Source organism: Brachionichthys hirsutus, chromosome 10 (genome assembly GCF_040956055.1).
Source record: "Brachionichthys hirsutus isolate HB-005 chromosome 10, CSIRO-AGI_Bhir_v1, whole genome shotgun sequence".
Classification (NCBI taxonomy): domain Eukaryota; kingdom Metazoa; phylum Chordata; class Actinopteri; order Lophiiformes; family Brachionichthyidae; genus Brachionichthys; species Brachionichthys hirsutus.
The window spans coordinates 1,481,349-1,508,897 of NC_090906.1; the positions used below are offsets into that span (position 1 = coordinate 1,481,349).

Here is a 27,549-nt window from a genome sequence, read left to right on the forward strand (position 1 = left end):
GCACAAGCAATCGCAAGCGCATTAATATTGAGCCGCTTGCCTGTCCCAGAACCAGCAATATTTTCTGGTGACCCTTTAAAATTCATAGATTGGAAGGTATCCTTCAACGCCCTTATTGACCAGAAACCCCTCCCACTTGGTGAGAAAATGTTTTATTTAAAGAATTATCTTGCAGGCGAGGCACGGAAATCTGTGGAGGGATTTTTCTACCGCAACTCCAGTGCTGCATATCAGGGCGCCTGGGCAGTTCTAGAAGACAGGTATGGAAGTCCTTTTGTTGTCCAAAGGGCCTTCAGAGAGAAGCTCACGAAGTGGCCGAAGATACCGGCTAGTGAACCGAGAGCAATCAGAGAGTTTGCTGATTTTCTTCAAGGGTGTGCTGAAGCCATTCCCCATGTTAAAGGACTGTCCATCCTGAACGACTGTGAGGAGAACCATAAACTCCTTAAGAAACTGCCTGAGTGGATGGTGCGCAGATGGAGCCGTAGCGTTGTAGACGAGCTAGATAGATTCGGTGAATACCCCAGCTTTATACAGTTCACAGAGTTCATGCAGAAGGAAGCTCGAATAGCCTGTAATCCCATTTCCTCCCCCCTCTTACTGAACATCAAACTAACAGATGAAAGGTTTCAGAGGAGAGCTAAAGCATTCAACACAGGGACTCAATTGAATAATCCTCCCCCAGAATCATTAGAATATTCACATCCTCGACCACCCTGTATAGTCTGTAGAGATAGAACGCATGGGGTTGCTAGGTGTCCAACCTTCGCAGCAAAGAACGCAGACGAGAAGAAAACCTTCATCTTTGAAAACCGTCTTTGCTTTGGCTGTTTGAGGAAGGGACACAGCAGTAAAGACTGCAAAAGGCGGCATACTTGCAGCATATGTGGTCGACGTCATCCAACCGTCTTGCATATAGAGAAGCCATCGAGTAGAGATTCTGTAGCCACAAGTGATTCAGCCAGGAAAGCAATTCATAAGGTTATAGCCCATACAATGACACATAACGCATCTGTCACCTCTAGCATTGTTCCGGTCTTTGTATCATCGGTAACAGAGCCCCAAAGAGAAATTCTCACATACGCTCTTCTTGACACGCAGAGCGACTCCACCTTTATTCTGGGGAATTTAGTATCAGAACTTGACGTAGCCTTTCAACCAGTACAACTCAGACTCAGTACCATGACAGCTGTCAACACAGTAATATCAAGCAACAGCACCAGTGGTCTACAGGTTCGGGGTCTTGGCTCTGAAACCTACGTTAAAGTACACCAGGCCTATACGAGGGACTGTATACCGGTTGACAGGTCTCATATTCCCACTAGAGGTACTGCGTCTAGGTGGCGTCATCTGCAACACCTCGCAGGAAAGCTACCACCGCTCCAAGACTGCGAGGTGGGGCTGTTGATTGGTTGTAATTGCCCATCAGCACTGGCTCCCTTAGAGGTGATCATGGGTGAGGGAAACGAACCGTTTGCTCAAAGAACGGTGCTCGGCTGGAGCATTGTAGGATCAACCAATCCCCATTTAGATAGGCAGGGTAATCAGAGTTTTGTGCATCGAGTCTCTGTAAAGGAAATACCAGTACCACATACCAACGACGTGCTCAAAATTCTAGAGTCAGATTTCCAGGAAAGAAACTATGAAGAAAAGTTTGTGTCCCAGGATGATGTCTATTTCATTCACTTGCTTAGTAATTCCATCAAGCAGAGGAAAGACGGGCATTACGAGATGCCCCTTCCCTTCAAAGGCAGTGGTCCACCTTTCCTCCCAAACAACAGGAAGCTGGCTACTATTCGTTTACAACACCTAAAAAGGAAGTTAAAGACCAACAAACAGTATTTCGACCGTTACAGAGCCTTCGTGCGAGACATGGTTGACAAAGGTGATGCAGAGCAAGTTCCTCCACCTTCTGAAGAAGAAATTGTGTGGTACATCCCACATCATGGAGTGTACCATCCCAGGAAGCCAGACAAGTTAAGAGTTGTATTTGACTGCTCAGCAAAATTTCGTGGCATTTCTTTGAATGACACTTTATTGACAGGCCCTGATTTGATTAACTCCCTAGTGGGGGTTCTCTGTCGGTTTAGGAAGGAAACAGTAGCTGTCATTTGTGACATCGAAAGGATGTTCCATCAGTTCTATGTTTCACCAGAAGTCCGCAACTACCTGAGATTCCTTTGGTGGGTGGATGGGCAGTTGGAAACAGAACCTAAGGAGTATAGGATGAGAGTACATCTCTTCGGTGCTGCCTCATCTCCTGGTTGTGCCAACTTTGGCCTCAAGTATTTAGCACAGCAGCATAAGGCCAGTCACCCTTTAGCTTCAGCCTTTGTGGAGAAGAATTTCTACGTGGATGATGGGTTAATTAGTGTTCCAACGGTGAAAGAGGCGCAGCAACTGATCATTGAGGCACAACAGCTTTGCAGGGTTGCGGGCCTGCGTCTACATAGATTCGACTCAAATAGGAAGGAAGTGCTCTCTTGTGTGGCGCCTTCCGAAAGAGCAGTGACAAGAGGTCCCCTTCACCTTAAGCCAACTCCTGATAGTCGCACACTTGGCATCCAGTGGTCTCTAGAGAAAGACACCTTCACTTTCAACATTGAGGCGAAAGACCACCCCCCTACACGCCGTGGCCTTCTGTCAGTTGTAGCTTCTCTGTATGATCCACTGGGGTTTGTAGCTCCCTTTACCCTGAGTGGTAAACGCATTCTGCAGGGATTGTGTCGAAGAGGTATTGGATGGGATGATCCAATTCCTGACGACTTGCGCTTACGGTGGGAGAAGTGGAAGGAGGGTCTCAAACAGTTAAAAGGTATCACAATACCCAGATGTTACCATCCTCAACATTTTGGTAACATAGTCAGGGTGGAACTGCACCACTTCGCAGATGCCAGCACTGCAGGATATGGCACATGCTCCTACCTAAGATATATGAATGATAAGAACAAAGCCCACTGCACTCTGGTGATGGCAAAAGCGAGGGTTGCACCCTCAAAGATCACAAGCGTCCCAAGATTGGAACTAGCAGCTGCAGTTACCTTAGCCAGAATGAGTGCCATGCTAAAGGTAGAACTCGAGATGAAGATTGACCAAGAATTCTTCTGGATTGACTCACGAGTAGTGCTAGCCTACATCAACAATGAGGCACGCAGGTTTCATGTTTTCGTTTCACACCGTGTTCAACTGATAAGGGAATGTACAGACCTGAATCAGTGGCACTATGTTGATACAAAGCAAAACCCAGCTGACCATGCTTCCAGAGGTCTTCATGCAGAAGACATCTCCTCAACAACCTGGCTGTCTGGACCCAAGTTCATATGGGAACAAGAGGTGCTCACACCACCTCAGTCCTCGACCGAGCTGCTCGTTGGGGATCCCGAGGTTAAAACCATCCAAGTACTAGCAACCCAGGTTGATGAGACGAACGATATGCTGAACCGTTTGAGCCGGTTCTCAACCTGGAAAACGCTTGTTAGAGTAGTTGCCAGAATCAAGAGACTAGGATCTAAGATGGACCCTCAGGGTGACGTTGTAACTGTTGATGAGCGTAGGAGTGCTACGGCGGTGTTGCTTAAGCTCGCCCAAAAACGAGCCTTTTCCCAAGAACTGCGGTAACTTCAAGACAGTCGTAAAGACGTAGCTCTTACAAGATCTAGTCCCCTCTTCCGTCTTGATCCAATTCTGGTTGGTGGACTTCTTTGTGTTGGTGGAAGACTGAAAGATTCAACCCTCAGTCAGGAAGTAAAGCATCCCATTATTCTTCCTAAGGCCAGCCATATCACCAAATTGATTATGTCTCACTACCATGCTCAGACCTGCCATCAGGGCCGGGGCCAGACGCTGATGGAACTTCGGGCAAATGGTTATTGGGCCATTGGAGGAAGCAAGACAGTTGCCAGATTAATACACACATGTGTTAAGTGTAGGAAGCTCAGACGACCAGCTGAGGAACAAAAAATGTCCGAGCTACCCAGAGAACGTTGTGACGCCTCAGCTCCCTTCACGTTCTGCGGCATGGACTGTTTTGGCCCGTTTCTCGTCAAGCGGGGCCGTAAGGAATGCAAAAGATACGGACTAATTTTCACATGCTTGTACTCTCGAGCGGTCCATATCGAAATGTTAGAGGATCTGTCCACAGATGCATTCATCAATGCGTTGAGGTGTTTTATTAGCCTTAGAGGAGCTGTTTACCAACTACGTTGCGACCAAGGCACGAACTTTGTAGGAGCCAAGAATGAGTTCAGGGAAGCCCTCAAGCAATGTGACACACAAGCGCTGGAAGCCTTTCTAGCAGATAATCAGTGCGAATTCGTCCTTAACGCTCCATCGGCAAGTCATGCTGGCGGTGTCTGGGAGCGACAGATCCGGACAATTCGGAATGTGTTGAATGTGTCCATCGCCCAATGCCCTGGTAGGCTGGATGATGCCTCGCTTAGAACACTGTTTTATGAAGCTATGGCCATTGTAAACAGTCGTCCACTGAATGTCGATGGAATCAACGATCCTAGATCACTGGAACCCTTGACCCCAAACCACCTAATTTTAATGAAATCTAAAGCTGCACTACCACCCCCGGGAAAGTTTGGGAAGGAGGAACTGTACGCTGCAAAAAGGTGGCGCAGGGTCCAGTATCTGGTTGAACAGTTCTGGAGCCGATGGAAAAGGGAGTACCTCCTAAACATCTCCTTAAGGCAGAAGTGGCATCTACCCCGGCGCAACCTGAAAGTTGATGACATAGTCATCATCAAGGAAGATGCACTACCTAGGAACGAGTGGCACCTTGGACGTGTAGTGGAAACCACAAAGGGAACCGATGGCTTAGTCCGTCGGGTCAAGGTACGAGTAGGGGAACGGAAATTAACAGGGAAAAGAGACCGTCCCTCTAAATGTTCGATCATTGAACGGCCTGTCCAAAAACTGGTACTTCTCCTCGAAAATTAATTTATTTTGCTGTCGTTTTGACGAAACGCTGACCTCAGACATGTTGTTTATTTGTATGCATTGGTGTGATTTTTCTTTATCGTTTTGCAAATCATGCATGATTCCTTCTTGTTTAACTGACGTTTACCTGAGTTCATTCATCATAGCATGATTTGGTGGGAGTGTAAGTGTCCGTCTATGACGCATGACGTGTCACGTGACTGGGGCGACGCTGCAAGCCCCGGAACATGTATGGAACCGCGTATAAAGCCGGAAGAGTTCCGCCGGCGGGGGCGTGACGAACAGCTGGTCTCTGCAAACGCCGAGACAGGGACATGGTGCGCTAATAACCTGACGCCAAAGACGAGCGCCGAACGATATTTTACGAGTTTGCGCCCTTGGTATGCAGAGCGAGGTATGTCCAATACAATATGCTGTACCCTGCAATCTGACCGTTATGTTGAAACGAAGTATGCACTGACGAGTGGTTATGTTTTTGTTTGATTATTTAGTTTCACGGTGTTTGAAGGTGCTTGAAGGTGCTTGAATAAAGTACGCAAAGCAACTACACCCGTTGGTGACTCTCTGCACTTATTTCGACGCCGGGGGCTGCAACAGGGGGATTTATCACGCAGAGGCCTTTTGTGTGAAACAGGAAACTCTATCAGCGACACAGCAGCAGATAAGTGAGCAGCAGAAATGAGGTCTGTCTCCTATGACGATAAGACTGTCTGTTAGCTGATTACCAAGTGGAGATTCTGCGTTGCTGCAGATTAAAACACAGACAAGGGCAGATAAAACAATAAACCGGCATGGAAGAAGAGCCCTGTTGTCTTAGAGGCAGCCGGAGAGGCGTTCATTAAATTGTATTTGGAGTAAATATAAGTTAAATATCACCTTCTGGCCCAGAAGGAAGTATTCGCATGGAATAACAGAAGAATAACTGAGCTGGGCTTTACTGTACTTTGTTTGGTGACCTTGGTTTTAGGGCAAAAAAGGGAACTGGAGCTTGAAAACAAGACAGACAATAAAGCCAAATGGTATTATTGTAAAGGGGGAGCTACACAAGAAGAGGACAGAAGGTGAAAGAGAGGGCGGCGGATGGAGGGATGCATTCTGACAGAGAGGGAGCAGGGGGAGGTTAAATAAAGGTATGGGATGTATGGAGTTGTGTTTTACCCTGTGGACGTTCGGCTGAATGCAACAACCACGTGACATCACACTTCAGCTTCAGCCCGAGGGACTTTAGATTCAGGTCAGACTGTGAGCTGTTGTTCTTCCTTTACTTTTTACATCCGATTACTTTTAGCAGGACTAGTCAAAAACCGCTGGACTGGAATCATGAACGTCTGTCGATGGGCGGCAGGAAAGAAGCTGTTAGAATCCGGAGAGGATCTGGATGAAAGACTGAATGCCAAGGAGGTTATGTTTCTGCCGGCGTTTGTTTGTCTGTCTGTTAGGGTTAGTCGTTTACAGTCAATGGAGCTTCAAAATCTATTCCTAAATATCTCCGTTGATTATTGATTGACGTTTATGAAATTTGACATCGTCATGTAGGGTGGGAGCTTCTACCTCACCACCGAATTTCACCCAGATTGGATCCGGATCGCGGATTCGGTCGCGATTTTGCGATCACGGAAATCAAATTTTGAGAGCAATCCAGTTAGTTACCTGTCTCGATACGAACAAACAAAAATTAGGGTTTTCAAAAAAAATCATATCTTGCAAAATATTAATTCAATTAATTCACCAAAAATCTGGATCTGATACAGAAAAAATATTACATTTTAACATTTAAAACCCATTTACGGATTCAAAAATCAGTTGCAAATACACATCAACTCCGAATCACTTTCACTTTTCATGGTTGGTGTATAAAGATACCAAGAACAATCTAAGGAGGGGAATGAGCTGCTCGGCGGAGGTTTGTGCTCTCTGAGTGCTTTTCTAGTTCTTCCTTTGTGAACCTTGTGAGATGAAAATGTTTTCAGCTTTGTTTTTGTTGAACACAACAGCTTAACATCAATTTCAGGTAAATCACGGCCTTTTATACGTTAAATTGATCGCTAACTCTCCGTCTGTCCCAGTCTGCTCCCAGTTCTCCAAGGGCGTCTACGCCATCATGGGGATGTACGACAGGCGGACCGTCAACATGCTGATGTCTTTCTGCGGCTCGCTGCACGTCTGCTTCGTCACGCCGTCCTTCCCCATCCAGACCAACAACCAGTTTGTCCTGCAGCTGAGGCCCCAGCTTCAGGAGCCCCTCATGGCCCTGCTTGAGCACTTCTTCTGGAGCAGGTTCGTCTACATGTACAGCTCCGACTCAGGTGAGGACACAGGATAAATGTTTAATGCTCAGCCAGTTACAGGTGGAAGTAAATAAGACGCAACACTTCCATCGCGTTTTCGCGTTCAAACCGCTGCGGCGCTTCACCCTAATATCGGTGGTTAATGTGTGACCACCGTGCACACAGAAATCACAAGCGCTCATCTCGGGAGCGTCTCTTCCCCCGGCAGGCGGTTAGAGCGAGGATTTAAACTGTCAGTAACATTGCGATCTCAGGGCAACTGGAGGTATTTGTGGCATCAAACATCAGAACGCTGACGCCAAACCGTTTAAGAAACCATCGGTCGACACAAACCTCCAGCGCTTTTGAGTCAGACGAACAAACTCGGGGCAACAGTAGAAAAGAAGTGTGTTCTGTGGTTCCCTCGCCGGGTCCAGTGTCTCCCCACAGCCTCGGAGCCGATGTTATGGCCCATTTGACAGCTGGTGGCCGACTGTCTAACCGTATTGCTTTTTACATCTGGCCAGGAATCATCGGTGGAAGTCTATCCGGCGTAATCGTGCGTAACTGCCCGTCTCGGCGGTGCAGTCTGTCTGATGTTATTGCGCCTCGACATCTGCCGAGGAGACGCCAGATATTTGTTGGAGGGTGAAGGGGCTTTCCTGAGGCTGGGACTGTAACGGAACCCTGGATGACAACTGCTGCCTTACGCATGCACACCCCCCCCCGTTGGTGATTAAACAGGATAATCAATAAGCAGAAACCAAGGGCGAAGATGAGGCGCCGTAAGAAGTTCGTTTCGCCTCCAAACTTTAATGCTCAGTCAGCTACAGAGAAGTACTCGAGTAGCTGCAGTATAATATTCGTTCAACACATGAACACGTACAGATAAGGAATGATTGTCCTGCTGTAGTTATCCTTCCGCCTGGTTGCCATGGATACAGCCTTGCAGTAATGCCCGCTCGGTGTGCGCTGACTGATTGCTGGGAATATGCAGTCGTTCCAGAGATTGTTTCGCGTACGAGAAGGTTTGATTTCACGCAAACTGTTAGCGGAAGCTGATTTAGTTTCTTATTGGAAGACTTTTAAATCCCCCAAAATGATGACACAGAATTTACTATTTTTTTCCTTCATGGACTCAGTTGCCACCAGGGAAACATGGAACGCGAGGAGCTTCCGGTACAATAGTCTTTTTGTCTCGTTGTGGCTGAACACTTGTCCTCCTCTGACCTCCTCTTCCTCCTCTCCTGTCCCGGGGCCTGAGAGAGCTTTTACTTGTTCCTCCTTCCACTCCTGCAGTCTTTCATTTTGCTCTATTTCTTGCCATCCTGCCATTGAGGTTCCCGTAAATGGGGTGTTTAATCCTCAGTGGTTCATGTGTGCTCAGTGAACCCCTGTATTGATGAGACATGAAACAGCGGGCGGAGACATCTGGGGTCTGTTCGGAGCAGACCGTGCGAGATCACCGCCGGTCGAACTCCTCAAATACACCAGTTTGCCTTTTATCTTTCTTTTAATGAGTACTTATTGAGAATCAACATCAATGTTTCGACGAGGAGCTGAGCGCGCTCCTGCAGGAGCACAGGGCATCTAAAATGTGAGGTGCAACAAAGGATGCCCCCCCCCCCCCAAAGAAAAGGTTACTCTGAGCATTCCCCCTGATCCGCGGGCCAAGGGTGGGGGGTGGGGGGCATGCCAGATAGATATAAATAGCCTGTCGTCTTTATGTTGCGGGGGGGTCAATGAGTTGCCCTCATGTTGGCCTTCTTTTGGCCCTGAGTTGAATCAGAGTCAATGAGCATCTGAGGACAGATGGAGCTGATGCTGAAAGACTCTGAAACAGAACAGCTCTGCTGGGAGGAGAGTAATAGCCCAGGAAACACTCAGGTACACCGATGAGGAGTCCCCTCCTCCTCCTCTCCTCTCCTTTCCTCTCCTCTCCGTGGCGCATTCGTCGCCGTTGCATGCGGGAGGTTTATGTAAATGAGATGCAGAATGGAGCACAGAAGAATGTCTGTAAATCTCCTCTTTTTGTCTGTCTCTCCTCCACCTCCTCTATTTATAACGTTAATCTCATCACTTCTGTTTGTCTCCCTGTCGGTGTGTGTTGCTCTGCCGTATGTCGAATTGAAGGTTATACATTACTTTCAGTCCACACTTAACTCGTCTTGCTCGTTTTGTGTGTGTGTGTGTGTGTGTGTGTGCGTGTGTGTGTGTGCGTGCGAGGCTTCTTGGTGGCTGTAAAGCCTGTCACTGTGTGGATGCTAATGAGCAGCTTCCTTTCAGAGGTCATCACATAATGTCACATTGCTGCCACCACAAATCAAGTTATGCAGTTAACTCTACACTGGGTGGCCAGAAGTATGTGGACAGCCCGACTTACTGTTTTTCTCAGTTGCCAACACACAAAAATCCAAACTTGAAACGCAATCACTGAAACCTCTGCCTCGTGTACCAACTCCATAAAGCAATTCTGCTGAAACACAAGCACAATTCCTGCTTTTCATCAATCCTCAATTGCAAAAGACACGTTTTTCAGATCACGACACACAAGTGTCTCTATTTTGCACAATCTTCATGGATAAACCCTCTTTGTGTCCACGTGGAACACGCAGCCATTCAAATGGCTCAACTCTTATTTCCAAGCCTGCAGTATAGAATCTGGAATCAGAGCTTCAGCAACAAAATGGCCAGCGATGGACGCCTGGTTTGGAGAACAATGGACGGCAACATTGAAGAGAGAGGCGATCGGAGGGGCAGAGGAGTGAGAGTTAGAGGAGGAGGACGAAGAGGGGGACGTGGGAGAGGAGGAGGACGGAGAGCCATCATCTCTGATGAGATCCGGGCCACTTCGGTACCATGTGGTCGACCACGGTTTGACCATGAGGGAGGCCGCAGAGACCGAAGACAACAAGCACACGTTTATAGAGTCGTTTACTGTACAGGCCTGTTCTGTGCTCTTTCTACGCATCAGTGTTTGCTAATAGGCAAAACTATTCTGGAGAATATAGGCGTACTTTTGTCACTGCATATTTGTGTGTTTTATATCCGAGTTTGTTGGACTTGTGTTTCGGGTTCTGGGAACATCAGAAAATGTGTGTCGGCAACTGAGAAAAGCTGTAACATGCTCAACTATATTTCAACTGTAGTTAGCAGCACGTCTAATGTTTTCATCACTGCTGCCGGTTGAACCTGGAGGCCCGGATCAGGTCTAATTATCTCTCAGATTTATTCCGGCCAGTTGCCTTTTGAACTATAGTAGAAACAAGAATAATATTTGATTCATTTTGAATGTCTCCAGTTCGGGTTCAGTGCCGGCCCATCAGGGTCATCCTCATTAAAGTAGGAGAACATTTCCTTCATGGACCTGCTGGAGCGCGTCGCACCAGCTGGTCCAAGTCTTCCCAAAGTGAGGAGTTACCCGTCACCGCAGATCTTTCAAACACGAGGCCGAATGAACGATCGACAGAAACCTTCATCTGGATTCATGTGTGCTCGAAGTCAACCAAACTAGAGGTCTAAAAACATTCAACACGTCCTGCGTCCAGTCGAGTGAAATGCTGCCGTTTGATTGTAATATTTGTGATGAGCTATTATTATCAGAGCACCGATTAGGAGAAAGAAAATATAGTTTCTGAGAACCCAGGCTGCTGCTGGAGCTTTTTTAGTTTTTCCTTCCCTGGCTGGTTCATTATTTCTGATGATGGCGTCCATCAGTTCTACAGTCAGGAATAATGAGGCGTTCATCTGCCGCCTGAGTCGCAGAAAGTGTTGTTATTTGTCTCTTTGTTTCAGGGTAAACAGTACAGTTGCAGCTAGTGTGTTGTATAATTGGATTCTAAAGGGCTGAGCATGGGAAGAAGACACACACACACACACACGCGTCCCGAGACACACTGAGGTAATAACCCTGGAGGGTGTGTGTGTCAGACGGTATCTCTGAAGTTCTGTTTTACTGTGTCTCTCTGTTCATCTCTCTAATCTTTGAAGACTGTCTGAATTTTGCTGACTTGTCTTTTGAACCCATAGTGTGTGTGTGTGTGTGTGTGTGTGTGTGTGTGTGTGTGCGTGCGTGTTAAAATTCTGTGCTTGAATCGTAAGGATTTGAAACAACACAGATGACATTCAGAGGTAAATTAAATATTACTTCTTGCCACTAGGGGGCAGAGATGATCATTTAGGTTAACATATACTGTATAAAAGCTGGGCTTTTATTATCTTATATCTTATATCTAGATTATGGATATAAAAAGGTTAGCATTTAGCTCACAGCACCGCAGAACCAAAGTCTAGCCCAACTGCTAGCATTGCTGCAGAGTACTGTTTTTCCCTTCGTCAGGTCTTCCAGGTTTGATCATGACACCAAGCAGGTCATCGTGTTTCCGCTGAACGGTCAGATTTTCTGCTGCAGTAGATGATCTTAGCTCAGGACAGGAGATAAAAGACTCAAGCCTGTCCTGAAAAGCTTCTAGAAGAACTCGTCTGAAATAAATCATCATCCGCTTTTTTTTTTTTTAAAATCTAGATCAGTCCGCTTCAACAAAAATAAAAACATTGCGCGTCGGGGGGGTGTCTCCGAGTGGAACAGCTTTTTGATGTTAAACCCGGGCCAAATTCAGCCTGAGGCAAACAGCAAACATCACAAGAGTTTGATTCCAGTAGAAAATAAACCAGCTTGACATTCGGTTTGAGGAGCCAGAGCTTCTCCACATCACATGAAAATCATCCCAGCGTGGCTGCGTGCTCGCCAGCTGCAGCAACAGGACCGGGATCTCTCAAAATGCAGAAAGACTGTGCCGTTTTTTACTGAACATAAATAGACTTTGCGTTTTTAGCCAGGGTTAGCATTTGGCTTTAACGTTGTCCTCTTTACAAGATTGTCACATTTGAGCTTTGAACCGAGCTGACGATGCTTGTTTGTTTGCACCTGTGCTGCTTTTGCAGCGCGTTAGCCCGTAGCCTAGCGATCCGCTTCAGTGAAAGATCGCCACTTTGATTTGCTGCTTTCTGCACGTTCTTCTTCGGGTCATGGTGCCATTTCCATCGGCACGTGAGTGGATGTCGCTCCCGATGAACAGGTGGCGCCTCGCATGCTAGCCTCTGCCACCGGAGCGGCTGGGCGGAGGCTGAATTGGTTGCAAAGCACTCAGTGGTGACTCAGACTAGAAACGGGCTCTATAATTACAGTCCATTTACCATCTGTAAAGGCACCATTACTGCTGAACACAGGTTGTGGAGTGACATGCGCTTCCATCTGGATTACGCTCGCTTGCATTTTATTGCAATAGAAGGCAATTAAACTCCAGCAGTCGTCCGAGATGAGTGACATCCTGGGTTTGATTCCCGTAGCAGATCACGTGGAAAGAGATTCAAATTTGCATCATGAAAAGATGAGAACAATTTATGTTTTCGTGTCATCTGGCAAAAACACAGAATTAGATGAGACACTTTCTTTAGCATCATTTCATCTTGTTAGATAACAAGAACGAAGCTTTCGTGATTGAACTTCACTAGAAACCCAGATCTTGACTTCGTGACTGTTTCGATTTGACCGCCGCCGCTTCTCGCAGGTCTGTCTGTTCTGCAGAGGATCCTGGACACGGCGGCAGAGAGGACCTGGCAGGTCACCTCCGTTAACCTGGACACGCTGACGGAAGCGGCCTTCGTCAAGCTGCTGGCGGATCTGGATCATAAGAAGGACTTTCAGATCGTCATCAACTGCGAGCTGGAACGACTCAACTCCATCCTCAACTTGGTAAAACATCCACCGATGCCAATAAATCACGTCAGTCTGAGCTGGACGAGAGACGAGACGCAAGCATGATAATCTCAGCGGATTACGCTGACGCAGACGTTTATTTGTTGTGTTGCTGTCTTCTGTTTGTTTGTTTCTCCGGAGCCCGGAGCCGACTTTCCAAACTTTAGTTGTTATCTTTGTCTTTGTCTTTGGTCTTTTCCGTCCTCGGAGCAGCAGGATGTTCTGCAGTATGCCCCCCCCCCCCCCTCGCAGCTTTTTCACTGACTTTTTATTTTCGTACCAAACTCTTCGATTAATTGGCTGCTCAGAGAGAGAGAACAGCGAGAGTTGGAGAGAAATGTATTTGGGAATAAAATGGCGTCGTTTTTGTCAGAGCAGGTCCAATCAAACAGCTCGACAGTCCAGCTGGACGGGATGAACTTGTCACATCGTGTCCCGCAGGTCAGCCGCCGGGGTTTGACTCCCACCAACATGTAAATGGTGACTTTCCTAAACAATGCAATACAACAAGTCCATGGGTTTTTAATATTTGCTGTATAATAATATAACATTTATGCTCATCATTGACTGGATGGAAAGCCTTCATTGATGTGGCCTCTAAGCATTCTGATAGCACACCAGGGCGTTGGACCTTTGTTATGCCCCTTCCAAAGGGGCATTTAGGGTTGCATTTGTCCATCTGAATGCGACAGGCTGGATGGGGGGGGGGGGGGGGGTGTTTTAGCCACACTGGACTTCAACCAACTCGGCCTCAGACGCTGGAGACGGCGCTGCTTCCACCCCAGGTTGGGCATTGCTGCAGTACTATTGCACGTTTGCCACAGAATCTCGCAGCACACCTGGACTTGCGTCACGCTGCTGTTTTGTTGTATCTGGCTCCGAGCCGCAAGCTGTAAACACAAGTTCTCCTGGTGCAGCTTGACTGGATGGAGCAGGACGGCTGGAGAGGAGCTGTCAGTCCCGGCCAGGCTGCAGAATGACTCGGCTCGGCGTAGGAAGGAGGCGCCGCAGAGAAAGGAAGAGACCAGCCATCACTCGGGGAGGGTTTTTATCGGAGCACGGTTCTCCTCCCCGTTCTATAAGTAGCGTTAAACTCCGCAGTCCGGATGTTCTAGTTGAGGTTCATCAACTGATGTTCATTAAGGAGACCTGAGAGGGAGTCAGGACCGGCTTCCTCCTCTTTCTCCTCCTCCTTCCCTCTCTACATCTGTTTTTCCATCCACCTCCTCTTCATCTTCTTCCATACAATTTCTCTTTTTTCTCTCTCTCCCTCTCCCTCTTTGCCTTTTCCTCTCCTTCTCTTCCTTTCCTGTCCTCTGCCGTCAATCCGAGAAGACTTTCTCTCACTCCCCCCCCCCCCCCCCCCCGATCTCTGCCTGATAGTGAAGACGGGCAATTAGCTCCTCAAAGAGGAGTTTGAGTCCTCCGATTAGCAGCTGTTTAAGGGGACACACGCATGCAGGAGGCTGTGATGAATGAGTAATGGAGGCTTTTTATCAACATCAGAAGAAGTCATTTGCATATCGTTTATGCTATCTTGTATGGTCCTCAGATTGCTGCTCAGAATAGACACTTGAAGAACTACCATTACATCCTGGCCAATCTGGTGAGTCGCTCCATCCAACGTAACCCGGCAGGATTACAGGATCTACAGCCGCAGTTCCGTTTGTCAAATGGTGTGTGTGTGTGTGTGTGTGCGTGTGTGTGTGCGTGTCAGGGCTTCTTGGACTTGAACATCACAGAGTTCCAGAAGCTGGGGCCAAACGTGACGGGTTTCCAGCTGGTCAACCAGTCGAATCCGGCTGTGGTGAAGATCAACCAGGACTGGATGGAATTTGACAACAAAGATGTCAAACTGGCCCGAAGGAGGCTGAAGGTACACGCAGTATTCAGAATATCCATCAGCGTACACCTCACTTTAATTCACCGGCAAAATCCAGCGTGAATTTTGAAGGCTTTTTATCTTGAAGAAGATAATTGGCTTTTTTTACTTCCTCTTTTTTCTTTCTCTTCACAATAAACGTGTTGTCATGTGAAGCCGCAGGATGCTTTGATAGCGCTAGCGCTAGCTCCGTCCAGCTGCGACACAACTGCAGAATATCAGATACAATTATAGAACCCCATCCACAATCGATCCGCCGTTAACGACAGTAAACACAAACAGAGAACTGTTTACTGGATGTGAATGCGTTAAACAGCTGCTTATGATTAACCAGTTTAACAACCTTCTGAATCTCCTCATCATCCTCAGTACACGGGGGCCCTGACGTACGATGGCGTCAGTGTCATGGCGATGGCTTTCCAAAACCTGCGGCGGCAACGCATTGACATCTCTCGCCGTGGCAACGCAGGGGAGTGTCTGGCCAACCCGCCCGCCCCGTGGGGACAGGGCATTGACATCCAGAGAGCGCTGCAACAGGTACACAGACACACACACACACACACACACACACACACACAGAGGAGCACAGCGTCCTCACGTGCATGGACGCATGGACACCCAGTTAGCACGGCATTGCCTGCTTCCAGGTGCGTCTGGACGGGCTGACGGGTCAGCTCCAGTTCGATGAGCGAGGACACCGGACCAACTACACCCTGACGGTGATGGAGCTCAGCCACGTGGGGCCCAGAAAGGTGCGGCACCATTCGTTTCACTTTTCTCAGGCGAGCCGCACGTTTTCAGCGCATCAGCTCCTTTCGGTAATTAGCTCCCTCTCCGCTGATTAAAGGTGTGATCATCAGTGAAATCGGCTGCTGCAGCGTTTGTTGTTGTGAAAAGCTGCAGCTCAGCTAAACGCCATCCCCACACAAAATTACAGCCTCTCCTTTCTATGCAATAAGATGAAAATCATGCTTGCTTTGTAGTTTAGCCGACGACTCACAGAGGCTTCATTGGTGACAATTTAAAGCCTGGAATTGAGCTTCGCTTCCTGCCGTCGTCAGTCGGATTAGGTCCGTTGGATGCCAGACACAGGAAGTACATCAGCTATCACCTCCCAGCTCTCTGCTCAAGATGCATGCTGGCTGGTGATTCCGTTCATGTCAGCAGAGATATGGAATTATAAAAACGGATGGTTGCATTCCCTTTCAGATCGCCAGAGCCACTTCTGTTTGTGTTTTATTTTGGAGAACTGGTTTGGTTCTGGTTGCATTTACTCTTTATTGGAGGCGTGTATAATGTGGCCTATCCCACCTTCTTAGTTGTTTCCTGATCAAGCCTGATGACTTGTTGTGTAACGCTGTCACTACCCTGTGCTCAGATTGGCTACTGGAATGGAAGGAGGGGCTACGTGAACACGGCCGTCTACAGGCCGGACATTGAACAGTTCTACGGTCTGCAGAACAGGACATACGTCGTCACCACCATACTGGTAAGACCAGGAAAATCTGATGACGTTCCTGGCAAATGCAAAGTGTTTAAACAGAAACCAAATGTGGAAGACACGGAGTTCGCCCTCCGTCTACAGGAAGCTCCCTACATGATGCTGAAGAAGAACCACGAACAGTTCGAAGGAAACGACAAGTTTGAAGGGTACTGTGCGGAACTGGCCTCAGAGATCGCCAAACACGTCGGCTTCGTCTACCGGCTGGAGCTGGTGGGCGACGGGAAGTACGGCTCCAGAGACATTGACACCAAGATGTGGAACGGCATGGTGGGAGAACTGGTGTACGGGGTGAGTCCACTCAGCCGGGACGCCTGCCCAGTCAGCGTTTTGTCAGGAGCGACAGGGATCAGTTAAAAACTTGCTTAAACCATTAGAATGGAATTATTGTATAATTCAGTTCCAACTTTTCCTGGTTCCAACATTTTTAATACATTTAGAATTTCAGTTGTAACCAATCAGCAGGAAATAAATTGGGCGGATTAAGATAAAAATGTCGCTAGAAATCACTATAAACCTTTCTTCCTTCTCATGTTTTTTTTGTTTTATTTAGGAATTTCTTGATCATTTTGCGATCCAGGCTTTTAAACTTTTTCAAAATGAACCAAGAAGGAAGAGATATAGAGAGTCGAGACAATAAAAAAAGGACTCGTGCTTGTATAATGGCGATGAACCGCCAGCTACAGAATAAATCAAACCACAACTAAACCCCAAAAAAGTGAAAAAGAAAAGTGTATTTCTGTATTTTTCTGGCATCAACTGAGGTATTTGATTTACAAGAGGATTAAAAACACACAGCTTTGTTTATTTATTTTTTACTTTGGTATTTTGTTTCTTTTTAACCATTATAAATGATCTCAATTTAATTTAATAACAAAAACAGCACCAAATTCAAAACCATAATAACATTTGTCAGTTAACGCTAGAGTGAGTAATCTGTGTCTCTCGTCAGTACTGAGAACAGCAGGTATCCTCCTGGACTGGTCACCTTCCAGATGATGTCCTCCTGTGGGAGCTCTTTACCCATAGCTTTTTCTATCTTGTAATAGAAGTGGGATGACATTTAAATCCCCTGCAAGTACATGTTTGAGAGGTTCTATAAAGATTTATCTGATCCATCTGCTGTAGTTTAGTTTTAGAGATAAAGAGTCGACATAAACATTAAATCCAAGAAATGCAAAAATTAAAACTGACATCTGGGATGTCTTTTGTGATGTAAATGTGGTGAGAATTGAAACAAGAAGAAAATAAAACCAGGACAGTATGGAAATTAATTAGAACAGCATAACTTTATGGTTCCGGTACACGGTATGGTTCCCGTACGCAAGTATGGTTCCAGTACGCCGGTGTGGCTCCGGTACACCGGTATGGTTCCGGTACACCGGTATGGTTCCGGTACACCGGTATGGCTCCGGTACACCGTTATGGTTCCGGTACACCGGTATGGCTCCGGTACACCGGTGTGGCTCCGGTACACCGGTATGGTTCCGGTACACCGGTATGGCTCAGGTACGCCGGTATGGTTTAGGTACACCGTTATGGTTCCAGTACACCGGTATGGCTCCGGTACACCGGTATGGCTCCGGTACACCGTTATGGTTCCGGTACACCGGTATGGCTCCGGTACACCGGTATGGTTCCGGTACACCAGCTTCTCTCTCTCTGCAGAAGGCGGACGTGGCGGTCGCCCCTCTGACCATCACTCTGGTGCGGGAGCAGGTGATCGACTTCAGCAAACCCTTCATGTCTCTGGGAATCTCTATCATGATCAAGAAACCCACCAAATCCAAACCCGGCGTGTTCTCCTTCCTCGACCCGCTAGCCTATGAGATCTGGATGTGCATCGTCTTCGCCTACATCGGCGTCAGCGTGGTGCTCTTCCTGGTGAGGGGGTGTAATGGACGTTTGAAGGGAACCTGACAGTATTCCTGATGCTGATGATCCTGCTCTGCGTCTCAGGTCAGTCGCTTCAGCCCCTATGAATGGCAGGGGGAAGACTCCGACGATGAAGAGGAAACTCTGCCCTCCTCTACCTCTAGACGAGCTTTGCCAATGTCGTCCTCTGAGGTCACCCATTCTCCAGGTATGTCATCATCATCATCATCATCATCACCTCTGTGTAGGTCCTCAGTCCAGGTCGAGGTAAATCAAGAAGAACAAAATAAGAATCAACTGGATTTGTTTAAGTTTGGTTGAAGACGTTTCACCTCTCACCCAAGAGGTTTCTTCAGCTCTGAAGAATCACCATCATCCTTATCCTCTTCATCATCCAGACCTCATATTTTGGTTCATGCATCAAGTGTTTGTTATTGTTGTTGTTTCTAGGTTACTCCCAGAACCAGAACCAGCAGAAGGACAAAGAGACTCCAGAACACACCAATGACTTTGGGATCTTTAATTCTCTCTGGTTCTCTCTGGGGGCCTTCATGCAGCAGGGCTGCGACATCTCCCCCAGGTAAGAAAAAAAACACTTGTGTGTCAGAGTGCTTTTATTCAAGTATTCTAACGTGGTGCATCATTCCATTTTTGTTACTTTCTACCGAACTGAGTTTTTACACTGATTTTGATTTAAGGTTCAGATTCTGTATGTTCTGTATATCAGAGTGAGGCATAGCCAGGCTAGTTCGTTCTCTCTTTATCTAAATTTTATGCTAAGTTAAATTAGCCAGGCTAGCTTGTTCCGAGGGCCGGCACCACCCCCCAAACTTCTCCAGGTGTGCCAATTATGGCGGCGCCTTCACCCTATGACCTCTCCGGATACTTTTTTGCATGTGTGTGATCGTTTATGTAAATAAAGCATTTACATTTATGCTAAGCTAAATTGATCTAGACTTTGTGCCACGCTAAATTAGTCAGGCTGGTTGCTACCCTTCTTTGTCAAGACTTCATGCTACGCTACATTAACCAGGCTAGCCGTTTCGCTCTTTATCCAGAATTTGTGCTCAGCTGAATTAGCCAGGCTAGCTGTTACCCTCTTTCTTTATTCATTATCTGATTTATTTATTTACCATGAACTAAAAATAAAATTGCCGATCTACAGAAAAACCTTTGAAGAAGAAAGAACTGAATAAAATGTCCTCACAGTAACACATTTCACTAACCTAGATGCACAAAGGCCGACAGACACACAAACACAACAGTGATGCACAGCACACACACACACACACACACACTATCATGAAACACGTACGATCCTGTCTGACATGCTGCTTGGAGAGTGGCGCTGTGGGAAGGCCTGAGGCTGATTCTGTTCTGGATGTTCTGGTATGTGTGTGTGTGTGTGTGTGTTATTGTGACTTCTCACAGTTGTAACCATAGATTCGACTCCAGACCTCCTGGACTACACACCTCCTGTTAGGCTGAACACGCCTGTTTAACTGTCCTGACCCGTGACGCACACCTGCACAAAGTTTTGTAGAAGTCGGTTTGAGCTGGTTTATTCTATGTGGTGGGAGGGGCTTTTACTGAAGAGCAGGGTTACCTGTGTTAATGCTGTGCATCCTGACACAAGGTCCTGAGGAGGAGCAGAGTTTAGCACTAAAAAGCTTCCTTATGTTCACCTGCATGCAGAACAAAATTATTTATTGTTATTTATTGCTGCCTCCGCCAAGGAGGTTGTGTTTCTGTCTCTCTGTTGATCCGTTAGCAACATAACTCAAGAGGTTATGGACTGAGCTTGATGAAATCTTCAGGAAATGTTGGGAATGTTACCGGGAACAGAATATAACATTTTAGTGATGATCCAGAAGAGATCCTGGATTCTGGATCACTTTGAAATTTGTGTTAACATTGCAGTCAATGGAGTTTCAAAATGTGTTCCTCAATACCTCGGTTGATTATTGACTGATGTTTGTGGAGTTTGGAATATCTCACCACTGAATGTCATACGGACCGGATCCGGATTGTGGACATTATCGAGATGTTTCTAGAAATGGGGGTACACTTCAGCCGACTGTGCATTTAATATCAGAGGTATAGATTTCTAACAAGCATTATAACCGTTTGGGCAAAAAATAAAAATAAAATACGGATTTATACATTTAATTATAATGGAGGATTAAAAAAACCAAAAATCTCTCTCCTTGTCTCCAGGTCGCTTTCTGGTCGAATCGTGGGAGGAGTTTGGTGGTTTTTTACCCTCATCATCATCTCCTCCTATACAGCCAACCTGGCGGCCTTCCTCACAGTGGAGAGGATGGTCTCCCCCATCGAGAGCGCAGAAGACCTGGCCAAGCAGACGGAAATCGCATACGGCACCCTGGAAGGAGGCTCCACCAAAGAGTTCTTCAGGGTGAGTCCAGTACAGGACAGGAACCAGCAGCGATGGCTCCTGTGCTCTTCATCATCTCACCTTCGGCTGGGATGCTTTTAAACTGAAGAAAGTTGATTCTTCGCTCTTTGCTCTTCGTGATTTTAATGAATCGTTTTCTTGTACGACGGTTTGACGGCACCGACTGGAGAATTACACAAACGTCAGTTTAATTTTCCTTTTCATCATCTCCTAGAGAGAAATGTCTCCACATTAAGACGGGAGCATGGCTGCCATGTTTTTGTTACTGTTAACTCCTTAACTCCCAGTGAAAGGTGGCTTTGAATTAAAATGTAATCCTACATATTCAGTAGCAACTTAATAATCCCTTCCCCCTCTCCATTTGACTCCAACTCTAGCGGTCAAAAATAGCAGTTTTCGAGAAAATGTGGTCTTACATGCGGAGTGCAGATCCTTCGGTGTTTGTCAAGAGCACCAATGAGGGCGTGCATAGAGTCAGAAAGTCCAAGGGCAAGTACGCCTACTTGCTGGAGTCCTCCATGAACGAGTACATCGAACAGAGGAAGCCCTGCGACACCATGAAAGTAGGCGGGAACCTGGACTCTAAAGGCTATGGCGTGGCCACGCCCAAAGGATCGCCCCTCAGGTACACTCCAGACAGGGGAATGTCAGTGTTTGGTGTTCTGTCATCTGTGTTTGCTGGAAGGTGAGACAATCTGGAATCCGTTGCACCCACCGGTGTCCCACGTCATCAACACCCTCTAGATACGGGGTGTTCTTTCATTGTTTCAAATCCAACGCCAACGATTGGATCAAAAGGGGATTTTAATTGAACAGAGCGACAGACGAACCAAAATAAATTCTTCATCTTAAAGCTGCGGTAGACAATCTGTGCATTCCTCTCCCTCATATTGCATTGCTAAGCCCCTCCCACTAAATACACGACCCTCGGGTTAATGGAAGCAGGAGCCATTTCCGCCTCTGATTCGCTCTCTGGTCTCAGCACCAAGTCCACTTTCTCAGGCTTTATAATCCGAGCATCGAGCCTGGAGCTCCCTGCCGGTTTTACAGGTGTAGGAAGACTTGGAAAATGTATCTCACAGCACAACTTACGAGTCGATCACACAGGACGGGAGTAACCAAGACTCAAAGTCCCAGACTGCCTCCCGCCCCCTCTCTTCGTTTACCTCCCTCGCGGAGAATTAAGTGCCCTCCCAAACCAGTAAATAACCGTCTGCTGGAAGCAGGTTGTAAGAGCCTCCCACGGCGAGGGTCTGACGCTGCTGCAGCATCATGTCTGCAACATGTAAGAGACAAGGGCCAGCAGCTTTAGGCTGCCCGGAACGCAATGGCGGGCGACTGGGTGTGGGGGGGGGGGGGGGGGTTCTAGGCTGCTGCTATTAGCTCAACCAGTCTGGCTGTTTGATTCACACTAATGACAAAAGGACAGAGCGATGAAGAAGCAGCTCCAGTGACCAATGAGTTCTGTTGACCATGGCGTGCTATTTCCTGCTGCAGCTTTAACACATTTAGAACTTAAAATCCCCCCCCCCCACCCCCAGTTAACATCACAACAATCAACGGCCACCAAATAAATTCAAACTATCCTCTACAGATCCTGAAAACCCGGTTCAAACACACACATCTAACAAATGCCGTGTTTTTAATCTGAAAATCAAGAGTTTTAACTGCGTCTGTGTGTCAGTCTGTCTGTCTGTCAGTCTCTTAATCTGTCTCTGTCTGTCTTGTCTCTCTCTCTCTCTCTTTTGTTTGTGTTTGTCAAATATGTGTGTGTTTTCCTGTCTGTTTGTCTCAGTGTTTCAGTCTGTCTGTCCTGGATCTGGATGCCTGTTTCCCGTCTGTTCTCACCTCTTGTGCCTGACAGCAAACCTGCTTGTTGCGCTGTCTTTGCTGCCGCTGACGTAGATCTATTGATCTATCTCGCATCTCGTTGCTGTCAGATGCTGCTATCAGATGCTAATGTCCATCTAGTAGCCGCATAGCCGACGCTTGACAACCGTCCCGATACCTACGGTAGCAACAGCATAGCAGCCACTTCAAAAATGTCCGACAGACGATTCAGAAAAAATTGAATCAGGACCCAATGATTCCTGTTGGGCGGGGGGGGGGACACTTATTACCTGACAGCAGCATCTGAAAGTCAAGCTTTTCTCTCTCCGTGTTCCAGACATCAGTGTCCATGTTCTTATCAGATGCTCTAAGAGAGAACATCTTGTTCTCATTCTTTCTGCTTGGCATCAGCGTTTTACAGCCAACCCAGACTCCGATCACGGAAATGACTCCAACCATGAATGTGTGATTTGCATTTTCCTCTATGCGGTGAAATTAATCAGTGGGAATGTGTGTTTGTCGGCTACAACAATACGAATCAGCGTCGCACAGTGGAACGGGCTGAACCTAGGAATTCATAATATGTAATTCATAGTCATTTTAAAAGCAGACGTTATTCACCCGCCGTTTCCTTTATTCATGTGCATGAAGCAGATGCAGGAAGCACAAACCATACAAATCACAAGTTGTTCTGATCAGTTGCCTAGCAACACCGTTGAGTCAAACCACTTGAGTGCTGTCCGTGTAAGATTGATCACCTTTGCAGTTGAACAGCTGTAGCTGGCTCGCTGTCTCCCCGCTAGCAGGTACGATGCTGATCGTTTCACGTTCCCTCTGATCAACTCCATCAACCAGCATCTGGTTCGAAGTGAACAAAATAGCGTCAGGTTAACTCTGATTGGTTGACTCTAAGAAATAACGAGCAGGATTGGTCGAGGCGAGATAGACCAGAAGCAAAGGTGAACCTATCTCTGTTGCCACTGATCAACTTCCCTGATGCTGAAGAGATCTGAGTGGAAAGCTTCAAAGAGCAACGCGCTTTTATAGAATTTAATGTCAACTCCAAGAAGAGATTTTAATTCATGATGACATCTTCTTTGCATAATTTCCCTGAGGGAGTCTTCCAAAGTTCTCTGAATCTAAATTTATTTACTTAAACTGTTTACAGATATTTCTTGAATCGTCTCATATTTAGGTTTAGGACTTTAGGTTTTGCATTGAATTGTTGATCAAAATTTGTATATACACATTCTGCACTTTAGATCAAAACGTCCTTCTTGCCGGGTCTCACATTACTTTGTTGTTGTTGTTTTCACACTCACTTCAAACTGAAGCACGTCTGGTTTGGCTCGTCACCGATCATCGATTGTTGATGAATGATCATTGCTACGTGTCATGTTGCCATCGCCATAGAAACATCTCCGCTTTGTTCTGGCAGTCTATGTATTTGATGATAACTGGAATGTAAGGGGGGGGGGGCAGACTGAGCTGGTTGGGCAACATGTTATTTTACATTCCACATGATGCTTGTGTCCAAATGTTTGATTGTTGTCTCTCCTTATTTATCAAGTGATGAATGGAACTTAATGCAAGTTTTGCTGCACAGACGTCAGTATAGGAGACTTTTGCTGTGCTTCAACCCAGACCAGATCGAAATGTTTTCCCAGACTAGAATAAACACAGAAATTTGTGTTTCCATCCATCAATCTGCTTTCATGCGACAGCCTGCATAAGTACCCAGAGATTTCTTCCCGTCAGTAATCTAATACTTGAGTTTCCTAAGTGGCCCTTGGTCAGTTGGGCAATGAAGGCCAAGTTTTACCCGTGGGTGTCCTTCCAGTCTATCGTGCACCAAAGGAAGACATCAATGAGAATGCTGTCAAATGAAATGGCTTATCTGAGTGTCAAATAACAGCGTATAAACAAAGTGTCCAGACAACGTCTCTTCAGAACAAAGGCTGATGCGGCCTTTCAGAATCAGAATCAGAATCAGAAGAATCAGAAGTAGTTTATTGCCTCACAAAACAGCAGCATCGGGAGTGGATACACAGATGTATTCGGCTAAGAACTTATAAATGTAGTAAAGGTCTCGGTCGAATCACAGTGAACTGTCCTTTGAAGAAGCATTGATGTTATGATTCTCTTGATAATGACATGCCTGTCGTTAGCAGATGTAAACGATGTTGCTCTCCTCACTGGTGGTCGTCTGCTCATTAACACCGAGCTCCCTTCTATCCCTGATTGCTGTTATTCCCGTAGAAACCCTGTAAACTTGGCAGTATTAAAACTGAACGAGCAGGGCCTGTTGGACAAATTGAAAAACAGATGGTGGTATGACAAGGGAGAGTGCGGCATCGGGGGAGGGGACTCCAAGGTCAGATCATCGAGACCCCCAACGGGTAACAACAGGCAATGGTACACGGGGTAACCGGCAACAACCCACAATTAAAGATCGATCGTAACACATTCTGCACGGCACCTCCTGAACGGTGGCATCTACTGTTCGGTGTCTTTCCCAGCAGTGATGTCTCCTGTTCCACCTCTGGAGTAGGAGCTGAATTGATCCATCAACAATTTGCGCTCTCCCTGACTCCGCACCATCTGACCCCGGGGGGGTATTTTACAAAGTATGCTGAGAGATTTTCCAAAATAGGACTTTTTGAGGACTGACCCATTTTTGAAAGAGGCAACGGTCTCAATGTTTGTTGCAGAATACCTTTCCGACAGCTTGGCTGCTGATTGTTATTGGATGAGGTCAGAGACAAGTGGCGGTAGTTGAGCGCCAGTCGTCATTCCCAGAGTTTCGTCTCTGGGGTTGGTGAAATCAGCTTCTGAATATGACCCCTACAAAATCCTAGGTGCCAGCCAGAGTTTAAGTCAAACAGAAATGAAAAGGGCATACAAGAATACTCCACACCAAGGAGTGGCATCCAGAACAATGTGCTAATGCTAAGGTCAAACAATTACACTTTCACCATTGGGCACAACACTAAACCTGTTTTATAATTAAATGATGCTTGTTGGGATCCAGAGACACAGGATGTGATGCTCCATCTTCAACCGATCGTAACAAACTCCATACCTGTCCATGACATATGAGAGACCTGCAGGACAGATAGACAATCATTTGTCTGACGTAACACAACATCATCCCAACATCACAGAAATCTGTTCGCCCACTTTGCCCAATTTGTTTGTGCCAGGGCTTGGCTAGACAAACGGTACATGCTTTCTGCCACTAGCGGGTCTAAATAGTGTAACTCAAATGATGTGATAGCATGAGCTTAAAGACAAGTCATTCGAGTTCAGCCAAGCTAACGGTCAGTCAGCCAGTTCTATCCGGGTGAACTGCCCTTCTGCTCGTCTGATCTCGGTGCTTCGTCAAGGAGAGCGTTGAATTCATCAAAACGTGTAACTGCAGTAATGTTCCAACAGCTTTCCACCACAAACGAGTTTCTGGTTCTTGACAGTAGACTGTTGAGCCCCCGTAAACCCAAAGATCCCAGATGCTTTTAACCCTTGCCGGTTACCCAAAGTGATATAGTAATACACATCTCGCGCGTAGGGAGTCAGGCCAAACCAAGCTAGATGGAGTATTAACGCATATCACTTTGACGCTGACATTTTTAATTGTGATTGTGACTTTTTTTTCTCTGTTTGCGGTTTCTTTACGTCGTTGTTACGGTGTTTTCTTTAGCATACCAAGGCATCTATACCGCAAATGCCACTTTTGTTAAAACCATTGCTGCTGCTGCTGTAGCCACCCGCAGCGCCGTTGCTGTGCAGCTGAACAATAACATAAGATAACATGGAGGTGTATAATGTTATTTATGTTATTCCCAACCCCCCCTCCCTTCCTGTCATGGTTCTTTGAAGAATCCCAGTAAACCTAGCAGTACTGAAGCTCAATGAACAAGCCATCTTAGACAAGTTGAAAAACAAGTGGTGGTATGACAAGGGGGAGTGTGGACACAAGGATTCCGGCAGAAAGGTCAGTTCTTAAGGCCGCTCGGCCTGGTCCCGAGGTAATTTGTTGGTTTACCCCACCCCCTTACCCCCATCAAACACACGCACACCAAATCACCAAACGTCAGAAGGTACACTCTGAAAAGAAATAGTATATTGTATGTATCCTACTAAATAAGGTTTTAAAAAGTTAGTTTTTTAATTGACTTAATGCTAAATGGAAATTTTCCAGGTGACGGTATTTTCTGCAGTAGGATATGTAGTTACCTGGATGTAAGTTCTATGATGACGGCCGTCAGCCGTCCATGATACAGTAGTAGTTGTTTTTTTATTCAAATAATTAAATACATTCCAATTATTCCTCCATCTGGACATCTTACTACTGATCTTTAATTTGGTTTATAATTAAGATTAGGAAGCTGAGAAAGCAGATCTACTGACTTCCGGAGGTTCCATTCATTTGCGGTATCAGTTTTAGAGCTGATGAAAGGTGGACTTTGTAACCGTTACCTTGTTACCTGGTCTTAATAAAGATATGCTAACTGTCTGCTATTAGCATTGCATTTGCAACACAGTTATGAAAGGGGTCTCAATCAGTAGGAGGATTCATCTTTTAACGCCCACTACTCGTAAAGTTTAACATTAACATTAAAAGTAATTTCCTGCTGGCACTAAACTGTGTTTTTTTTGTTTTTGTTTTTTACATCACAGTGAGTTAAAATATTTCTCAGGACAATATCTTTTTGTTTTTAGAGTGTACCACTGTTGCTCAGTTTCGTATTCTGAGGAGCTGGAGGAAAAAACCAACACATTCGGTCAGCACCTGAAAACCTCATGACTCCAAATACAGAGCCCGTCCTGAGAGGATGTCGTTCCACCTTAAGTGCTGAGGACATCATACAAGCTTAGTCACCAGAAAACTTTTACAAACTCCAGTGAATTTATGCAAATGGCTGAGAAAACGAGCTGAGCTTCAGCTGATTCTGACAAAGTGGACTTTTTTTTGGAGATAAGGGGTTTTCATGTCTCCTGATGAGTGGATTTCTTCAGAGGCTTTTCTTTGCTCAGCTTTCCTTCTGTTCTGCAGAATATTCTGTGGTCAGCAAAGTT

At 46.4% G+C, this 27,549-nt stretch overlaps 1 protein-coding gene across 2 annotated transcripts in view; it reads left to right on the top strand.

Annotated features, from left to right (window-relative positions):
- LOC137900512 (glutamate receptor 1-like) overlaps positions 1-27,549 on the top strand; it is a 47,993-nt gene that overhangs the window by 15,894 nt on the left and 4,550 nt on the right. The window contains exons 3-16 of one of the 2 annotated variants that reach the window (XM_068744611.1): positions 7,011-7,250; positions 12,782-12,966; positions 14,522-14,575; positions 14,687-14,845; positions 15,221-15,388; positions 15,499-15,603; positions 16,230-16,340; positions 16,437-16,643; positions 18,021-18,236; positions 18,312-18,435; positions 18,678-18,807; positions 20,445-20,643; positions 21,021-21,268; positions 24,733-24,847. In XM_068744611.1, coding sequence (XP_068600712.1) covers positions 7,011-7,250; positions 12,782-12,966; positions 14,522-14,575; positions 14,687-14,845; positions 15,221-15,388; positions 15,499-15,603; positions 16,230-16,340; positions 16,437-16,643; positions 18,021-18,236; positions 18,312-18,435; positions 18,678-18,807; positions 20,445-20,643; positions 21,021-21,268; positions 24,733-24,847 — 2,261 coding nt within the window. The remainder of the gene's footprint in view (positions 1-7,010; positions 7,251-12,781; positions 12,967-14,521; positions 14,576-14,686; positions 14,846-15,220; positions 15,389-15,498; positions 15,604-16,229; positions 16,341-16,436; positions 16,644-18,020; positions 18,237-18,311; positions 18,436-18,677; positions 18,808-20,444; positions 20,644-21,020; positions 21,269-24,732; positions 24,848-27,549) is intronic. The other variant, XM_068744612.1, reaches the window with a different exon arrangement.